At 37.0% G+C, this 21,669-nt stretch overlaps 1 protein-coding gene across 3 annotated transcripts in view; it reads right to left on the bottom strand.

The window, feature by feature from the left end:
* Positions 1-21,669, bottom strand: part of MTF2 (metal response element binding transcription factor 2) — a 28,518-nt gene that overhangs the window by 6,438 nt on the left and 411 nt on the right. For 2 of the 3 annotated variants that reach the window (XM_010582645.1, XM_010582644.1), the window contains exons 2-11: positions 10,746-10,944; positions 10,526-10,607; positions 8,942-9,037; positions 8,466-8,566; positions 7,982-8,130; positions 6,627-6,722; positions 5,448-5,516; positions 4,495-4,618; positions 1,023-1,090; positions 462-632 (exon numbers count right to left, since the gene is read on the bottom strand). In XM_010582645.1, the coding sequence (XP_010580947.1) occupies positions 462-632; positions 1,023-1,090; positions 4,495-4,618; positions 5,448-5,516; positions 6,627-6,722; positions 7,982-8,130; positions 8,466-8,566; positions 8,942-9,037; positions 10,526-10,607; positions 10,746-10,944 (1,155 nt within the window). Of the gene's footprint in view, positions 1-461; positions 633-1,022; positions 1,091-4,494; positions 4,619-5,447; positions 5,517-6,626; positions 6,723-7,981; positions 8,131-8,465; positions 8,567-8,941; positions 9,038-9,994; positions 10,145-10,525; positions 10,608-10,745; positions 10,945-21,669 lie in introns of those variants that run through there. The other variant, XM_010582646.1, reaches the window with a different exon arrangement.

The following is a 21,669-nucleotide window of genomic DNA, read 5'->3' as shown; positions in this document are numbered from 1 at the left end:
GAACAACAAACGGACACAATATCTTTCTAGTGACATTACTGATTCCCTAACATTGAAGAGGAATGAACAAGTGTTAAATGTTGTTTATTCATACGATCACACTGGTAAAAAACATGGTACATTTACTAATGTAAGTTACAACTTCACATCATGCTTCCTATTTAGATTATTGCATGAGAGCTCAGAAACACAAGATTGTTTCCTAAATGACAGCAAAGCTGGGATATTTTCTGTTGTTCTTACTGCTAAATTTCAAGTTGGGTTTGGTTTTTTTTAGAAGGATCCTAATAGAAAGCCAATTAAATTCATTCAAAGACCTTGTTCTTACTAACAGTCCACCTTTACAGTTATTTATAAAAAACACATTCTACAATGAAAACACCTTTTTTGTAGGTACCAAAAATATACCCAAAGTAGCCCCGATTCACCACAACATTGCTCAAATGACTGGGTTATTTTACCTCACATCAGGGATTGGTTTAGATGATTTTCTGCCTTTAATTTTGAACTCATGAGAAGTTCCTTCTGGTTCTTTCTCAGCCTTTAAAGCAGCATTCGGTGGCACAGGAGGAACACGAATTCTCAAGCCAAACAAATGCTTCTTTTTCTTTATTTCTTTTCCAGACATAAACCTAGATGATTTTAAATTAATTGTTAAAATTCTGACCCCAGGGAAAGCAACTTTCAAAATAGCAATGTACATGCAAAACAAAACTATGCAAATTAGGATAGTCTAGTGGTATTTTATTCCCCTCTTACTCCTAACGCAATCCTCACTCTCAAATACAGAATGCAAAGTGGAAAGAAGATGGAAGTTAAAACAAATTTTTTCTCATTATCTGGGTTCCACTCCAACAGTTATGTAATCTTATAGTTTGAAATAGAAACAGTATTTAAAATTTAAGTGTTATCTGCAGCCAAAGTGATTATCAGATAGACTGAGCAAAGGAGACTGAAGACTGTAATCTACAACAGATTAAATAGGCAAACAACATTTAAAACAAAAAGTACCAATAACTTACATGGTCTTGTAATCATTTAATGCCTCCAGTACATGCTCATATCTTTCAGATTTTGGTGTATCTGCCAGCTGTGAAGTATTAAGAAATCATTTAACCTGTCGAATTCTTTAGTAATAGAAAGATTCTAGTTACTTTGAGTCACTGCAACTACAGGTTTGGATGTGAAGTACATTTATGAAGTATTAGCTGTGGAAACTACCTAACACCAAAGGACCTTAACCATTATCCCATATATTCTGTGATTTACATCAACAGAATTCATGCCAGGATCAAGCCCAGGCCAAAGAATTTGAGTTTCACTTGTAATAAGTGCAAGAAAAATATCTCAAAGAATTCATATACTCAAAGAACATAATACTAGCTTGCCCTCCCAAGACTGCTGAGAAGAATTCTTCTGCAGCATTATGTCTTCCCAATAACTGAGATTGGAAGTGGAAGATAACTATATTGACACAAGAACTTAGTTATTTTATTGGTGATCATTTTAACCGAAAACCTGCCGCAGGACCCAATTCCCGTTTTTGCCAACATTACTCAACATGATACAAAAACTGGAAAAGGCCCAGAAAAGTTAAGAGTGAAAAAGGGGAAGGGGGCGGGGAAGTAAATCCATTTTCATGTCCCTTTTGCTAAGACCCAGTCTAAGCTCCCCTCTTGCACCAAAGCCTGAAGCAGCTAGTCCCTATCAAGCTACCAAAACATGGAATCTTTTCTCTAAAAAATTGCATACTTATGAATTAGAGACATAAAGCAGAATAAGTATGGTGGTGACTATAAAGAAGTGGACACTACATTTATATAGTAGAATTTAGAATAAGATTATTTTTATATTTAGACAGCTATTTTTAAATTCCAGTGAAGCTAGTATATTTCCAGTTGCCATGTCAAAATGATCCAGAATTTATATCCAATTGGCTCTGCAGAAAATTTATCTTTAGTTATAGAATTCACAAAGAGTATAAGTTTCACTATTAGTATGAATACTACAGAGCAGACTGTACAACATTTGCAGCTCAAAAAAACCCCACCAACCCAACCTTCAAATACTTTCTAAAAGAATACAATTCTGACCAAACAGGACAGATAGAAATGCTCAAAAGATTAAATGTGCTAACACCTAAATAAATGAGTAAATATACTCAAAACCAACCTTTTAACATAATTTTGGGCAAGATTCACAGTCAGTCTACCTGACTACTAAAGTTCAGGGAGATATTCAAGCCATTTTAGCCAAAGAAAGTAACAACTGGTTTTATACATCTTTACCATATGCATTCAGCACAGTTCATTGCTATCCAGAGGTCTTGCAACTCTGCAGCACTTAACTACAGAAAACTGCCATATATTTATTACATCCTAAATAATAACATGCTAAAAATCACTTGCTTGGGAGGTCTGATAATTCCACCATTTACTCCTACCTTACCTATGGCTGAAAAACTTTTCCTCTTATTCAACTGAAAGCAGCTAGAGAAAGAAACCAAAGTGTCATTTCTAGTAGTGGCCTTGTTCAGGCAGTGAACAGTGGCCAGCTAAGAATATTACAAAAACCCTAAAACCATTATATTGTAGATGTTATTCTTTCTGTGACTAATTTATGTTTAATTAAGAAACCAGATTAACCAAAGTAAAATACATTTGCCTCAAATTTTTCAAGACAATTTTTCCCAGCTTAGTGAGAGACATTTAGAATCTTTTCAGAATAAAAAGTCTTGAAGACGTCCTCAACACAGCTTTTCTGCATTTATTCAAACTCTACCCCTTCAAAAACATAGTCTTCAGACTTAAAAAAAAGTAGCTTTCTTGAAGGTGTACAAATATTGATTAAGGAATTGAAAGTACCACTTAACAAAGAGGTGAGTTTCCTTATTTTGGATCTCCCAACTCCTTCCTCCCCCTTAGTTACGTGTTTATCACATAGATTGAGCGGGGATGGATTGAAAGTGGAAAGGGGGAAGAGCACAATGAGGACTGTATGTAACCTTTCAGCTTCTTCAAAATGGTATGTGTGCTCCAAGTCAATGGCAGCTAGATAGCTCCACTCTCCTCATCCACACCACGGCTGCTCTGACCAACCATTCTGACATGAAATTATGTTAAATCTAAAAGAAAGTTTTCTTTTGTGAAATAAACAATTTCCTCTATATTTCCCTCAATACCAAGAGAAGCAAAAGTCAAAATTAAACACCGCCTATCTATTTGTTAAACTGCGCAGTAAGACAGCCAGAACATTTCATTCTATGGAAAAGATGGTATGAGAATTACCACATTTTGTGCAGCTTTTTTTTTTATTTAAAGCTTGAGACTTGATATGACAGAATTACTGACTTGATATGACTTAGCTAAGAGATGCCATACATTCCAAAGTAAACCAGATGTCTATTCATAACGACACTAATTGTCATTTTTTAGTAATGCTTGAGTGTTTGCTTGTCTAAGAAACTATTGACGCTCATAGCCTAAACATATGTATTTTAAACCGTTTTCCATTATTCATGAAAAGTAGTTACTCATTTAAACCAAGAACATACATTTAATTCTCAAATTGTGTCTGCTAGTAAAAATGGATTACACATGTAAGAATTTACTGAAAAGAAGTATGAAATTAGGATGTACTCATGATCAGAATATTTCAAACCAGTTATACGCCACCTGCATTAAAAAACTTCAAAACTCTAAACAATTTTCATGCATGAGAAAAGTGCATACTCTCTTACCAGTATGCCAATTTGAATTTAGACATAAATTTTACATCCAACCTTACATGCGGAAACAAGTATTTACACTGCTCCTCTTAGTTAAATATGAAGTCAGTCTGCTTGGGGAAATGGATTTCCTTTAATGCTAAGATGACTGCCCAATAAATCAAATAGCTGGAAAAATAACTAGTATAGTAGTGAACTAAAAACAAGATGCCTTGACAAGTAGTTGAATCAGTCTAGAAAAGAATCAAAACAATCTTTAGACCTGGACATGAACTGATCATCACCCATGTTTGCAAGAGGGAGGTAAAAGGAAATGTTTGTGTACAATAATTTGTTATATGTTACACTTTAGAGACTTTGAAGATGCCTTCATATGTAATATACTCTGCATTCAGTTCTACATTTACATTTTCTGGTCTGTGCACATGAATATATCAAAGAAGTATGAGAATTATAAAATGAAAAGAAAGGAAAAAATATATATGCAACAGAATAAACAGTTGAATATAAAGAAAGTTACCATGCAAATAATAAAATAACAGATACATGGATCACTGGAGAAATTTTACAGCTCAGAATAACATACACCACAAAAAAACATTCTATTTCTGCAAGGAAATTAAATATGATCTCATTATTTGGGATTACCAGATTTTAAGGTAATAAAGGATTTAACATCCAGAATAGAACAGTTCATAGGTCACTAACTTTCAGGACATATGTATGCACTGTGAGGAAAAACAAGAACGAGTATTTCAATTACTTACCTCACCAGGATGCAATCTATCCCAGTTTTCATTAATGTAGGCCATGAGTTCAAGCTCTGAATCAAAGTATTTCTTCTTATGAATAACACTTAGGTTGTAAAGGCATAAATGTGCTATATCTACCCTAGAATTCAGAAATATTTGAATGAAAAACAGAGGAAAAAAGTTATCTTTGTCTTCCAATTACTTTTATTTGAAATAATTTAGTAGGAAAGATATTAGCACGATATAGTTAGAGGAACACAAAGCACAACTTAAAACACTCAATCCAGGGAACAACATTATGAAGTCTCCTGTCATTTCTTTTCCTCAAGATTCCTTCTGCTTTGAATCTTACTTTCATCTCTGCCTCATCTAATTGTCATGATGTTCTTTTAAATGCCAAAACTGGTCTAAACCATGGAATATTTAAGTAAGTCCAAATTCATACATGAATGTATCAATTCAAATTCATGCAAGTATTTTGATGAATTAACATTTAACAAGATAATTTCCACCGCATATTTGTTAGCACATATCCACTGAATTAGATATAATTTCTAATATGCATGTTAGTTCAAAGATTTCAAACTACAGCTAACCATTAAATCTCATCGGAAGCTATTATAAAATGTGTCAAGATGCATACGCTAGTACTCACTCCATTTGGCTTATCTAAAGGCTTCATTAGAACATCTCAGTCTTCACATACACAACAAGTGAGTAGTTGCTTGCTACTTCACTGAACAATCCCAGGAATAAATTCTGAGAGCACACAGTTGCAATATATCTCTACATTTAAAGATAAACTTTGAAGGAAAAGTTGTCCCTGTTCATACAAGCAGTAAGAATAGCTCAGAAAACAAGACAGCAAGTAGATTTCCTTTTTTGCAAGGAAAATCAAAATACTAAAAAGAAAAGCAGAGCATGTATTCAACTCACCCTTTTTTTTTTTTTTTTAAATTCATACTTACCATCTCAAGGGTAAACGTTTGAGGTATTCTGGTCCAGAACTGCAAACTGAGCAAATGAACGTATAAAACCTAAAAATATATACATATGTATATGTACATGTGTCTGGGTGGTGGGTGTCTGTACACACACACACACTCTCTTAATGTTTTAACACCCTAGTTATGAAAAAATGAAAGTTAAGCAGGCTAGAAAGCCAGCCATATGATATTTGAGAGTTCCTTTGTCCTTCACCTTCCTTTATCAACCTCCACAGTCTGTGCTGGTACCTACCAGGGCAGATACAAGGTAATTCCTCAATTTTATCCTGATACCATTTTTTCATATTCCTTGAGAAAGTCCCTCAACCTGTGACTGTATCAGTGATGGTGCTCTGTAATATCCCCACTCCACTCTCTCAAATGCAGAAACCTGTGCACCAGTGTAAGCATGCATTTAAAAGACCCATGCATTCCTGGGTCTTAACTCAGTTCCTTCATACAAACATTCCAACACAACCAACAGCTAAAAGAAAGTATAATAAATAATGAATGAGATAATACTTGATTCTCCTCCAGTTTTCTCTCTCATCTGCTCCAACTGCTCCAAGTTCCTCTTAACATGAAAACACAGACTAACACTCAACATTTTTCACTTCCTTTTGTCCCAACTCATCACATGTGAACAGAGGACGTACATAGCTCCCCTCAAACTATCTGTCCAGCTCTCTCCAGTTCCCTATACTGTTAGTACAGGCAACTACCACTGCATACACACACTGACAACCTACCTTGAAGCATGGTGCTTGTTGCATACAAGAGATTAGTCACCTACACAATGTGAACTTGAAAGCCCTTATCTAACTTATAGGCCCACGAAAGTGGTCTGCTTTAAAACTTCTAACCTCCCAATAGCCAGCACCTATAGTATAATGGACTCCCACACGAAGTGAAGTCAGTAACACTTTGAATTCAAATATCCATTGGTTACCCCACCACCCCACTCTCCTTCATTAAACTGAGATGAAGAACTGTATTTTCCTGGCACCTGAACACATGCGTTATTTCATATAATCTACATAAAACTCACACCATTTTTGGAACATACTGTTGTATTAAAGGTGCCTTAATAAAAGCTCATATGTGAGATTCCCTCCACATTTTAAATAAAGACAACCATAAAGTACAGCTTAAGTTTCTTACCTGTCACCAAAAAGCATTGGCTTTTGGAGGCACTGCACGCAAGCCTCATGAAACCACTGCTTACATTTGCAGCACTGCAACATCTTTAGATACCAGCTTCACCAACAGAAAGAAAAACAAGATGTGTTAAAGTAGTATTGAAAATTGTTCTTCATTACATTTAAATTAACTAGCAAGGGATCTTCTGACCCAAACTTATTTTCATAGTTTATAAAAGTCATCTGTACAGATATTTCCGTAAGATTTAGTTCCATAATGAATCACTACTAGAAGAGAGTGACTAAGAACAATAAAAGATAGTCTAGTAAAAGGATGAATTATATTTTTTAATTTCTTCATTTAGTAATTTCCTCTGACAACCACCTTTTAATTCTTGATAATAAGTATTCAGTAACTCCATATAAGCTCCTTCTCACACACCGGATTAGCTTCCTTGTTATTTTCCAAAGCGCAACCCAGCCGCATTAAGTCACAAACAGTTGTTCTGAGGATTCAACTACTTGAATCCTCAAAATGAACCTCATAGTTTATATCTTTTTTTTTTTCCCCTTTTCCTTTTTCAGCTTCTCCCTTGAGAAAAGGAATCATGCAAAATTGAAGGTAATGTTTGTCCAAGTCTGCAAAATTCTCAAACCAGAGCTCTGTCTGTGAATATAAACTCAAAAGCTTCGCTTCTTTGTTGGACTCTTGACTTGCCTTGACTTCAAATCTTCAATGCTATTTTAGTCATTTACTCATTCATGCAGACACCAGAGTACTTATCTCTACCTGCTTAAGAAGTCCTCTTCTTGCCTTTCTTGTAAGAAAGAACCAGCAGAGGACTCTGTAATGCCATAAGAGGAAAAAAAGTCTTTACCCTGCCAATAATTGCAATCCAGGGTATGACACTATAGTAGAATCAGACAGCTGTCTATTCCAAAAAAATTTAATGAACTAATCTCTAGATACATCCATATTTGTGACTAATAACAGAGCTGAGTTAACAACAGAAAAACACTGCCTAGAATTGCAAGATGATCAACAATCAACTCCAATCTCAACACATTAACAGCAGCAATGCAAAAAAAAAATTCTTGCTTGTTGTAGAATAGACTGTGATGTTATGTCACGGTCACATGACAATATTAGAACAAACCAAAAGATCTGATGGGAGAAGGAAAGCCATTAAAAATGTATTTCCCATGAGACATTTAAAAAAAAGATATAAATCAAAATTCCACTTTGCATTGAGTTTAATACCTACACCCAATAGAAATAGAAACTAACAAGTTCACAAGTAAAAGTCTACAGGATCAGGGCCAAAGTCTGCAGCTGCATTATGGAGAAAAGTTCTTATATATTATCTGTTTACTTACTCTCCAGGTCCTCCACAATAGCAGTAACACTGCTGGACATTGGTTTTATGACCTGCATCCCACTCAAGGTCTGTTGCATTATACGGTAATGTTTGTTTCATGACTTGCAGTGCTTTGGCATTTGGTCCTTTCTTAAGCGCACCACCTCTCTGGGCCAGAACAAATACATTAGTTTACAAAAACAATAATATATTTTTTAAACTTTCAAATCCTTTAATTTAAAAGTTAAGGAAATTTGTCTAGAATCATGTAAAGTACTTCCACGTTTATGTTTTAATACTAACATATTTGTTTAAAAATAACTTGAAAGCCAAACCTCATCTAAATATTAATTCCCAACATATAAAACTCCCATTCAGATCAAAGTTAACAAAAAAGAAATCACTGAAAAAAAATGCTTTTTTTTTTTTTTTTGTTTCAACTTCAAAAACAAAGTATGCAAGCAATATGGGATGTATTAAGAGATGTTTTTCTAGAAACACACCTTTGTTGTTGTTGCAAAAACGCACTGTCGACAGAGCCATTTATCATCTGAATCAATCACGCTGGAATCAATATTTGGTGTGTGACACAGCTGATGATAACCTGTATAAAAATGATCAACCAAAGTGTTATTATAATGGCAAAAGAAGCTTACACAGAATTAACTATATATAATTTTAATGCAACTATAAGGCATTATCCATCATTAAGTGCCAAAAATATGATCAAAAAGATTGTTAACGCATTCAAAACAGTATTTTAAATTTTCTTAGCAGAAAAAATAAACTTTACTTACAGAACAGGTGTTAGCCACTTTAACATGGATTATCATTATTCACTGAGCTTTTAATAGCCACTAAGGGCTATAAAATTTAAGATCAGTTGAGCAGTCAGTCAGAGCCAGGCAAATATCCTCCTTCATAAAACAAATCAAAAAATCTTTTAAAATACATTAAATAGAAAAAAAAATCTAGTTACCTTGCCCACATTTATCACATATAACCATTTCATTCGGTGCTTCTGAATACTCTTCCTGACATATTGTACAGACCATTTCCCCACTTTCAGTGGCTCCTAAACAAAGATGAAAGTGTGATTTTTTTTTTCAGATTACATCTGCAGTTGGAACGGTTACCACATGTATGACTTTTTTCGTAATTTCTGTTACAGATCCATGCATTGTAGAAACATTTTTACAGAGCCTAACTTCTTAACAAAAATAAATTCAGACATTTTGTACAGACTGTATGTGTCACAAATATTTATATCACTTATCATAGGCTAACAGATATTTATAGGCCATATATTGCCTATTTACTATGCAGTCCATTGTTCCTTAATATCAACAGTATGTAAATGCAGGCTAAAAAATAGGTATAAACAAAACCTATCTGGACAACTGATAGATATGCTTCTTTTCCTGTAAATATATGCACAATTTGGTGCATATGTTTTTGACAGATCTGCCAAGGTGCTTTAATATCAAACTCCAACACTCTTAGGAAACATGTTATTACTTCTTATACATATCTGCAAGCATACAAAAAGCACACAGTTAAAAAAAGCTAGCTTGCAAACTGGAAACAAAACTACATCTTGCTCCAATTATACCATGTATCAGTCTAAAAATCTGGATTAAAATACAAGTTTCTTAATCTACGTGTTGTCATACTCATGCATTAAAGTTTGATAGTTACGATAAATGAATCAAAGATCATAACTAGTACTATACAGAAGCAGAACAGCAGTATCTTAAAAGCTTCTCAGAAATAAAGCCATTGATTTTTTGCTGTTATGAATACAAAGCTTCTCATGTTAACAGGTGAAGTGCTTAGTTTAAACATCAAAAATCAGCGACAGCCAGATCAGATTTCCATTGCCTTTATACGATGAGGAAATCAGATTTTCAGAAGACGTTGTCACTGAAATTGTCATCCATGCTTCATTAGCATTAGATTATCAAAATACTAGCTACTCCCCAAACATCTGGGAAAAAAAAAAGTCAAAGCTAATATACAATAGATGTCTCACTTGATAATTGCACATTTCTTTATATCACATGAATACTCCAAAATCTGTAATGGTTTCTTATGTACAACAGTTATGGTGTTACTTTTAAATGTGAAAACTCCACTCAAATCTAGGATTTTTCCAGTCTTTGGTTTCTTTCCACGTCATGTTGTTTCAACTGAAAACAATAGGAGGACATAAACTCGGTGTAAATTAGGGCCTGGAGTTTTCTGTTAAGACAGAGTATTATACTCTATCCCTATCCAAATAAACTCAAATGGGATTATTTTTAGAAGTGTTCTCCCCTCCCTGCACATAGTTACATGAAAACAACAAAAAAAACAAAAAACAAAAAAGTAACTGCAAAGATAGAGAGTTGTTTGAAATTTTTTTCTCTTTTTCCAATTTGCCTAATTCATGATCCTGGGTCACATTAAACTATATCACTCTTTAGGATGCAAGAATGTAATAATTTATTTTAACAGATATAGTAATCTAAACAAACAAAATACCAAAAATACCAAACAATGACTACTTCACTGAAGTTCTTGCCTGTTTGTATGTCCTTCCAGAGAACCCAGGATTTGGAACTGTCTTCAAATATAATGAAGCAGTTCTGTTTCAGTTTGTTTATCTGAAAAACAAAAATCCAGTGGAAGCCAGAGTAAAAAGACTAAACAGAAGAATGTATTTAATATTGAGACAATAATACTGTAATATTTAACCAACAGATGATACTGTAAGACTCCAGTGAAGTTAAAAAATTGTTTACCTTTTTGATAGTTCCAAGATAAAACAAGCCATCTGACCATCTAGCTAGGACATCCTGACCTTCTTCAAATTTACACAGTGGCTTTTTGGCTTTCTGTCCATCACGTAATGACAGCTTGGTCAGAGATGCTGAGGTCTTATGGCTTCGACGTAAAGGAGACCGCTTATGGACCAGTGAATTACCCACCGCTGTAGAGTCTCTAAAGAAAGGGAAGCAAGGGAAAAGGTAATCAAAATTTGGTTAAAGTAAGAAACCATATATTTTAAATATTAATATGACTCTCAGCTAGAACTCAATTAGCTAACTTTAGGTAATTAAAAACCTGGTTATGTTTTCAGACTCTACACACCTTTAGTAGCAGTGCCTCTGCTACTGTAAGAGTCCACAAAATTTGAAAGAGGCAAGTTTATATAAAGAAAAAAATCTTCTATGAAATTAGCTAGTGTAAATGAGAATAAGGAGACACAAACTTTCCAGCTCAGAGACTCTTTATAAAGTCACCAGAAGCATCAAAGAATGCATAAAAAACATTCAATACAGGATTACTTATGACTAAAACATTAGTCACTCGAGTTGCTGACAGTTTTCTAAAATTTCAAGGTAGCTAAAAAGCCAATTCTAACTACATTACCTCGGCAGGGAGGGTAGTAGTTGACAATTAATGTGGTATTCGGCAGTTAGTTACTTAGAATTAAAATAAAAATAAAATAAAATTAAAATAAAAAAGAAACAAACCAGGTTGAGCACTATGCTAACTCAAGGTCTATACTAACTCAGGTACTTCCAACACAGCATCATGCTTTGCAACTAAGCATAGCTGTAGAGGTTTCCAGCAAAAGAATTTCTACATGTTAAATTTCTAGTGTAAAGTAAGTTTCCTCTCTGTTAGAATCAGAGAGGAAAAACAAAAGATCTTGCAACCTTTCTTCACACATTAAACTCAAAATTATAAATTCCTTGAATCAGTAATATTTTTTTCCTCACACAATTCCATAATATATAGCCTATTTATATATAAGTGTCAATATGCTTTTATGTCAGACTAGCTATCAAACACTAGACTCCAAGAGTAAGATATAGAAAATTCTAAAATAAGACCAGATGATTCACAAGGAAGAATCTTCTTAAGTAATAGGCAGAATTTGAGACTATAAAACAAAGTTAGCATTCCTATATCCAAATGTATTTTCTCTTTAGAAACTAAATGTATGTATAACTATGACAAACACAAGGGACAGATCAGGGAGTTAAACAGGATAGAGTCAATTGAAAGAGCAAAGTTTCAGCTCATTCAAGATAGCTTTGGTGTATTATCAGCACCAGAAACATTTTAGTTAAATCACAAAGCACCAACAAAACCAGTAAATAAATCAGTGTCCTATATAGTTTCATGAGAATTGCTATTCAGATGTCAGAGAAGTTACTCTGAAGTTTCAAAGAGAAGGGAATCCCTTCTCCCTAAAAAGTTTACTATTTACATTCAATATGAAAATTAAACTGGAATTATAATGGCTTAAAACATCAAAAGTATGCAAAAAAATGCAAAAGTTAATATTCCAGAGAGCAATCAACAGGGTTTTGCATTAAACACTTTAAACCAAGAAGGTTAGACACAAGAAAATTAGACAGCTGTTTTAAGCATATTTATAATCAGTGTAAGCCTAAACAATGATATGACAGTAAAAGCAGCCATAATGGGCCAGATGAGTGTTCCACCTAGCCCAATAACTCTGGCACCCTCATGCACAACTGGGTCACCAGTTTAAGTCCTGCCTGATCCCAAATACAAAAATATTCAGACAGGTGACTAGGGAAGACCAGAGGAGCAGGGTTAAAAAAACCCCAACCAACCAACCAAACAAAAAACTTAGAACAGCACTCCTCTCCCAGATATTCTCTAGGTCTCTTACGGAGTGTGGATCGAAATATCTCAAGCAGCAATATCTTCACTTTTTTTTTTCTTTTTCAGTCCTTAATGGAATTTTCTTCTGCAAGTTTTCCTACATGTTTTGCTGAACCTGTAAAGCAGCACTTCTTTTTACTTGTTTCACAGCTGGTACCTTGTCACTACATTTGACACCTTTCATCACTGCATCAGAAAAATAAACTGTCATTTTTCCATCTTCTCCATCTTCTTTCCATTCTTTGTGCCCCAGTAATAATGTTCAGACCCACCCAGCCATATTTCCCCCTACCAATGCTGCTGCTTCTCACGTGAAAGCTGTTTAAAGTTACCACTGCTTTTCCCCAGTTCTACTCTAACCTCTGATAAATGGGACAGGATGCATACAGCATTCGAAATAAGTTTACAATGACAGGGTAATAGCATGGCATCCCAGGCCATTTTTCATTCTTTGCTCCTTTCCAACTAGTAACATTTGTAGCCTTTCCCCCCTCTCCCCCCCACAATCCAGCGTTGAGTTAAAAATGTCAAAGAATTATTAGAAACTGCAGGTTCTCATTCTAACTGCTCCCAGACTATTGTTTCTCTTCCCACTGTGCGTTAATTGCTTCTGTTTGCACCAGATTTCATTTGCCACTTCATTAGCCAGTCACTCAGTAGCTTGAAGTCCTTCTACACTCTCTACATTATTCTGAATAACCTCATACCCTTGGATTATTTCATCATTTAACCTTACCATCTTTTGTACATCACTGCAAGATTTTGCCCCTTATCTTGTACAGTAGCTTAAATTTTTGCAAGGGCCTCTGAAGCAGGACCGCAGCCCTTACTTAGCACTTGGTGCAACCCATGTTTGTTCTACTCTCTCCTTTGTATCTGTACAACCATTTACACAGCCAAGTATCAAAGAGGCTCAGAAACAAATGTGTCTGAAGTCAGCCAGGCATGAGAGCAAAAAAAGGTTTACCTCCATCAGTTCCCCAAACCTTTCTGACTACGCACAGGTCCAACTTAGCACAAAGCAAGCAATGTTCAAAGTCTAGGCAAGGCTTGATCAAAGCAGCCTAGAAACAGTTGTGAAACTATAACTTGGTCTCAGCCAATAATTCTTTCCCTAGAAAGGGCTCATCATTACAAAGTATTATAGTATTTAGATACTTCAAATTACATCTATGAATTTGATTTACCATATTAAACGGTTTAATAAGTTGCCATGTGTAGTTTGAAGCACTTAAATTCATTAGTGCACCTTGAAACTGTTTTACAAGTGTTTTGATGGGACTACTCGCTTCTGGAGGTTCAAAGATTTTCTTTCCAGCTTTTTATCTGGTTTGATTTAAGCGACTAGAGAAAGCAGTTAAAAAGCAGGAACGTTGCTCCTCTTTTCCAGTACTTGAAAAAAGGTGCGAAAGATCTTGCACAGAATAAGCAAAAAGACACAATCAATTAATTTATTATACACAATCTAGTACAGATTTACATTTAAAAATCAACAACTATTTTTGAGTTTTATATTTTAAAAAGTCTTCAAAAGGATGAGACTTTCTTTTAAAGTCTCATGGGACAGCAGTTTGTCCCATAACTCCATTCAAATTCTAACAAAAATGTGTTGTGCATCATTTTCTGGCACAAAGCACTTAAATGAGTCTATACATTGACTTACACAACAGCCTAAATTCACAATAGCTACTTCAGACACTGAAGGATCTTGACACACAGTAAAGGTCTGAGCCAATAAAGCAGACACTTCTCCATTGTCCACATTGCTCTCCGTGGGAGACAGCACTGCTGAAGTGATGACTAAACAGCTCACGAAGTAGCTCCTGCTGTGGCAGTTTATGGTTTATCTAACACAGACTGAAAATAGGGTTAGTTATCACAATAGGCTGACACTAGCTTAACAGTTGCTTTCCACATGGATAAGAAGTTCCTCTTGAGGGAAACATTCCCTCAATGTTTTTGATGGAGATTAAGTGGGAAGAGCTACTGTTTTAACAAGACGACTTTAATTAGGAAGCCATAAGTTACTTAAAGTAGGTGTCTCTGAAGTGCCTTCTAGAAATATGGCACATATCACAAGAAATTTAGTGCAGACTGTAGTGGAGTACCAAGAAGCCACATGTACCATTAAAATAAAATTTCTGTTGGAAGTGAAAATGCAAACTGAGGTTAACTTCTTGCTTGCCAATTTTGAAATTGAAGGTTCCACATTTTCCAGAAACTTGCTTTCAAGTCTTCCATGAAGTCAGCTCCATAGCACCTTCCTACTATACCATTCATAGTTACTAACAAAATTAGTAACCTTTAAGTAACAATTTCCCCACCATCTTAAAAACTTATTTCCAAGAACTTCTCCTTGCAAAATATCCAACAGATGTCTTAAGTTTTTCTGAAAAACTTACCCAATACAAAAATCTACTTTATCTCATTTAACTTGCACAGCTAAGCTACACTGCATGTCATACAGCATGTCCAACCTACCTTGGCTTTACATCTTTTACTCAATACTGGATATGTTGTTGCTGTATTCTTAGTCAAGCACTTAAAATGTAAAGAAAGTACTTATGTGCCCATACAACCTTTCAGAAGTTAGTGGGGGAAGACAGTAAAACGTCTCTGCATGTTGAAATACACTTCAAAATAGAAGTGCACTTTTACCATTTCTTGAGAAGTTAATCTCATGAACTAGTGAAAATGCTCATTGATTTTTCACCTTGGGGTCTAGGTCATAAACATAGTTATTCAAGCAAGACAGGCAGAAGACCTTCTATTTATCTACTTCATGAATTAATTTATAATAAGCTTCAGCAGCAGGAGATAGCCTGTCATCCTTTGTCAACAGGAATGGCAAACTCCCTCGGAAGGTAAGCTACCTAAATCAGTCTGATCTGTGAACCATGACAACTCGCTATGCATAGCATTGTATTTATCCAAATTAGATTTGTTAGTTTTGACTGGTTTGTAACTCTTTCTAACCTCTTTATTAGAGGTTAGGAAACTTCAATGTCCATTTGATGCCTGTGACTTCTGTAACTCCACAGCAATGCTACAAAGGAAGAAGCAAAAAAGTTAGGGGAAAAGATGTGAAGAGGCTGGAGAATTAAAAAGGCTGAGCACTCTCCCTTTTGTTTCCAAGTGTCTTTTTCCTCAGCAACAGTGCCAGGCTAAGGTCATTCATACTCCTGTACTCCTTCTGTTGTAACAACTGCTGTGAAACAACTCCTGTTAAGAAAAACTCCCTTGACAGAGTTATTTTTTCAGCCATCTCAGTTCACTGCTTTGTTTCACAGAATGGTTTGTCAGCACAACAGAACAAACGCAAACAAGCAACTCAGGACACAATCTCCCTCAACTGGCACCACCAGACTGCATGACTGTACTATAGACAGTTTCATTGACTATTTATGCAATTTTGGTAAATTTCTTCCAGAAGGGCTGTATGATTCACAAATACTGCAACAGTAACAGATGATAGTTACCCTATGAGTACAGATAGTTTTTGGAAGCCAACTTAAAGATACTAGATTTTAACAACTAAGTGCCCAAAGCATATTAAGAGAAAATTTTAATCCACTGAGACAACTCAAAAAAGTGGGACCTACAGCTAATTCATTTATTCCCAGTAAATACAAATCACACTGAAGGGAAGATGAGTTTAGAGAGCCCAGCAGATTTAGCAGAAGGGAATTCAGACCAGAAATCACACACACACACAGAGCATCCTACTAAGACAACTCACATAGATCCTAAACCTATCTCAGAACTGGAAAATGTGGTATCACATAGGAGAGGAAGATCTAATGAAAGAACTTGGAGATAATCAGTTTAAGTTCTGGAAGTGCAACATTACTGCTGATTAATTGCAATTGCTGTGTCTAAAGTTACAAACTAGACTTTTATTAAACTTTAAAGAAAATTTAATTATGAAGGGTTATAAAATACCAGCAGTCTGTTCTGCTCTCCTTGAAACAGGACAGTTGACATCTCACAGGGAATGAGGGGGGGCATGGAGGGCTAGCAAGGGCTCAGAACACACAAAACTGAGGGCCATTCACACATGGCTTATCCAATACATCAGATTGCTCCCCTCCCACCAGCTCTGGAATGACAAGCTGACTTCTCCATTACCTTTCTATTCAGTTATCTTTCCCTTAATATGGATTAATTTTCTGATATTTTAAACAAATTAAAGCACCTCACAGAAAGGTCTGGTGACTAGACAAGCCAGGTAAGCAGCAAGCACTCACAGCCAGAAGGCAGCAGAAAAGGGAAACGAATCTTTTCCGAGAGCCACAATTTTAGCTGGTTTACCCAGCACCACATAACCAAGCCCAAGCCATGCTTCCAACATAGCTGCTAACCTGTTACTGGGAACCAGTACCTCTATTAACAGCTGGAGAGCTGCTGGATCCCAGCCACATGTTTCTTCCCACCTTCCTTGCAGCTTGTCTGCAATTTATGAGATCTAATGCCAAACATTACTTGTTCACTTTGTCAACCATACCTACCTCTGCCCAAATAGCAAGATTCTGCTGGGCCAACACGACAGACAGACTTAGCAGGATACTTCCTTTCCCCCATCCCGGGGCTCAAACTTAAGATCAGTCTGATTCCAAAAAAAAAAAGTTCACTTTGCTTTTCATAATGGCAACTTTGTTGCAACAGTCACTGTTCCAGTTATACATGAACAATCTATTATATTAGTAAATTGCCATTCATTTATTTCAAGCAGAGGATCCAGTACAAGTCTAGGTTATAGCCTATCCTTTTGTGCTACTTCACGCAGCCAAATTAATATTGAGCTTCCAGTGTGCCATGTCACAGAACATCTACAAGATACACTTCGAGCTCCTTCTCTTTACACTATTTTGTATTCTGGTACAATCAAAAGCCTAACTTTGAGCTCCTTATCTTTAAACTGTTTTGTATTCTTCTACAATCAAAAGCCTAAGCCACATCACCAACTGTACAGAATAAGGATAAAGGGACTCTAACCTGGGCATCCCTCAGTCTAGAAAAGCAAAGAGTAATGGTTGGGGGACAAGAAACACATTCTCAAAATTATTTTCTTTTACAGTTGTTTAGGATAATAGAATAATTCAGGTGAGAAGGGATTTCAGGAGTTCTCTTGTCCTGCTCAGCGTAGCATCAGCCATGAGGCCAGACCGGGTGGCTTTATCCAGTCAGCCCTTGGCAGCCTCCAGTGCAGGGGGCCACACAACCACCCTGGGCCCCTGTTCCACTGCTGAACCCTCCTCACCGAGGGGGGCAAAAGTTCAGCCCTGGGAACCACAGGCTGGTTAGCCTCACTTTGGTCTCTAGGAAAGTCATGGAGTAAGTCCTCCTGAACACATTTCTGGACACATGGAGAGGTGGTGACTAGAAACAGTCATTTAAACATATTTACCAAGGATAAATCACAGCCTGACCAACCTGAGCACCTTCTGTGTTAAAAACGGCAGGATTTGTGGACAAGGGGAGAGGAGTCGATGCCACTTACCTCAACTTCAGCAAGGCTGAAGGAAGTACCTGACAGGAACCTAATGAAATTCAACAGAGACAAAAGCAAAGTCCTGCATCTGAAGGAAGAACCCCAGGCTAAGATTGTCTGGGGGTCTGACAGACAGAAAGCAGAACACGACCCAGCAACATGTCCTGTGAGCAAAGGCAAATGGTGTCCTGGGCTATACTAACAGGAACAAAACCAGAAGATTGACGGGAAGCGATTATTTCCTTCTACACACAACTCGTTAGACAGCATCTAAATACCGTGTTTTGGTTTTCCCAGTGCAAGAACATCAAACTAGACAAGTTTGGTGAAGAGCCACCAAGACAGCGAAGGACTGGAACGCTTGCCCCATGAGAGGAGGCTCAGGGAACCAGGCTCATTCAGCCTGGAGATTAAAAGGCTTCAGGGAGGTGTAACAGCAGCCTTCCAGCTCCTATGAGAAAATTAGAGAGATGGAATTATTCGCTTCACAGTTGTGTACAGCAGGAAAACAAGAGGTAACACGCATACGCTGAAATAAGAGAGATTCTGATAGGTATGGGGCAGGGAGGAATGTTTCCCCCTCCTCCCACCATGAGGAGGGTTCAGCAGTGGAACAGGGGCCCAGGGTGGTTGTGTGGCCTCCCACACTGGAGGCTGCCAAGGGTTGACTAGATAAAGCCACCCGGTCTGGCCTCATGGCTGATGCTACGCTGAGCAGGACAAGAGAACTCCTGAGATCCCTTCTAACCCCAGTCATCTTTTGACCCTGTGAAGTATGACTGTCCTTAATAAGATTGACTCATGTTATTAAAAAGAGGCAGCCAGCAGGATAAGGGCTTTCTCACATCCACAATACAATAATTTGTGATTTTGGTTTTACTTTCTCACATTCTCCCTCAAGAAATAATAAATAACTAGAAGTGGTTTAATTCTATTTGACATGCAAAGTGAAAGTATTAGTCTTTAAAAGACCATTACATAGTAATATATTTCCCTACATATTTAGTATATAGGGAAATAAGGGTAGGGCAGACCTGTACTATAAGAGCCATTAGTTTGGGATTGATCCTGTGTTTGTACACAAAGTGAAGAGGCAGAAGGTAGTATCAGGGAACGAACAAAGGTTATCAGGTAGCAACACACCTTTTCAGATCAGAACTTCCCTTAATTGCATACTTAGCACCTCCTCCAATACAGCAATTGCCTTTCGGGTTTCTACAGTATCCAAATACAGGATGTCCAGCAACATACCTAAGGGAATATGGTATGAGCATGCACCCAAGCAGTGAAACAGATAACAGACAACATGCTGACTTGCACTAGGAGTAGCCAGGGGTGTGGGGGGTGGGGTGGAGAAAAATGATTTCAGAGGTGATCAAAACCGCATAAAGATAAATCTCCTTCTTTAAGGCTAGTCTCCAAGAACAGCAACCTTCATAAGCACTCCATAGAAAGAAATTAAAAATAAATCAATCTAAAAGTTAAATAAAGTATTATTGTCCTCCAAGGTATTTAGTGAATGAAATATGTCCAGCTCATTAGGAATGTTCTCATCCTTGGCTCTCTTTCTCTCAAAGAAAATTAAGCCTCTTGATTTCACTCCTCCACAGAGATTATACCTTCTAGGAAGAGACCATCAGCCTGAAATCTAGATTGTTCAAAGTGCAAATTCAACTAGTTTCAGCGCTTTCAGTAACAGGTATTACCCTGCCTGAGGACCCTCCAGCAATACCTGTGGTTTTATAATTCTTCTCCTGTTGTGTTTTACTCAAAGACACACTTCCCCTCCATTTCCTGCAAGGAAGGCCTGTAAAGAAGGTGAAACCAACCCTGCAGCAAGCTCAGAGGTCAGTCACACAAAAAGCACTGTCAATTCACAAACTAAAGGAAGATTCATATTGAATTCTAGTCACACGTGTTTCTTCCCTCCAAGCTTTCTCCTCCACAACTAGCACGAGGAGCACAAAATATGCTTTAAAGCATTTTAGGTGCCTCTAGTACTATATTCATTCACATCTATCTCCAGAGAATACAGAAGCTCACTCTCTACTAGGAAATGAGCTACAACTTATTTGTTACAGCTGCTCTTCTCAAAAACATTACCTGATCTCCTAATGCAGGGAAGAACAAACGTGACTGTATCCAAGGCCACCCTTGATACTAACTACCAGTGCATATGTCTTTCACCTATTTAAAAAAAAAAATAATGTATACCTCAACAACTGGCGACCAGCCATATTAAGCCAGCTTTTGATAAGCATCTACATCTGATTTAAAATTCCTGCCAGAGTAGAAAAGACAAGATGTTGAGAAGCCACAGATCTCTATTTGACAGATTAAGAGTTAACTGTGGAAAACATTACTACATTATACTCTCAGAACAGATCCAACATTTTACCAGCTTGTAGCTCCTTGCAAAGATCCTTCTTGCTTTCACTACTTTATCGTGCACCTTCTTTCATAGTTTTAATCTTTGCTCTCCCTTACTCTCCTTCCATTAAAAAGCTATGAACCTATTAACCTGTATTCTAGTACTACAGAAACTAAGTTTTTTTCTTCTTCTAACCTCAAATGCTTTCAAATTAATTGTAATTTGAGCTCTCAAAAAAATGGACAAACATTAACACGTTAACTTTTACCAACCTGATTACAGACCAAAAGAAAAAACAACAGGGGAACTGTTTTCTTATTATCCCGCGCTTTTGACAGTTTAGGTATAAAGCATTGACTGATCACTTTCCCTTACACTAAGTCAGGAGAAAATCATGCTATTATCCATTACTACGTTTGACCTTTTAAAGTCATGAGCAGGGCCTAACTAACAGAAGGAAATTCAAGAAACAAGCATGATGCTACACTGCTTTCCTGGCAGCTCTTTCATTTAACTATGCAGGCCCTCTCCTTTAAATAGCACCCAGATACTTCATGGATGGATGGATAAGCCCTAGTATTTCAACACTAGTATCAGCATCCAGAGCATCCAACACAGCACCATATTGTTCTCTTTGACTAACAAAAGTATCAACCCATTCTTCCTACAGAAGGCAAATACCAAAGGAAAGAAAAGACATTATCGCACATCCTTTCAGCGTGCAACAGTTACCATATTTTAGTGGACTAAAAAGGTAAGCTTCTAAGCACGTTCGAATTGTCTAGCTTGACAGAGACGAAAAGATGAGGCGTTGCAAACAAAAAAAGAAACCAAAAACAAAGTTACCAGCGAACACCACCACCTCTTTTGTGCTGCTCTCTCCGCTCTCGAGCAAACGCAGCCTACTCGGACAACATCCTTCAACGAGAAGATAAAAATACAGCTGGCGCAAGCCTAATCGCAGCCCCACCGCTGCGGCACCTCCACGGACCCCGTTAGACGGCCTACCGCCTCCGTTCCCTTTGTTTTGGTCACTGAAGAGCACCACTGACCCCTTACTTGCCTGCCAGCGTCCGCCTCGGAGGGAGCTTCCTCCCCCAAAGGCCTCCGGGCCCCCCCCCGCGCCGCAGCGGGGCCCCTCGCACCCCCTCCCCGACGG

The sequence above is a fragment of the Haliaeetus leucocephalus genome, unplaced genomic scaffold, assembly GCF_000737465.1.
Source record: "Haliaeetus leucocephalus isolate CR32 unplaced genomic scaffold, Haliaeetus_leucocephalus-4.0 Scaffold848, whole genome shotgun sequence".
In the NCBI taxonomy this organism is placed as follows: domain Eukaryota; kingdom Metazoa; phylum Chordata; class Aves; order Accipitriformes; family Accipitridae; genus Haliaeetus; species Haliaeetus leucocephalus.
This window is presented reverse-complemented; position numbering and strand designations above follow the sequence as displayed.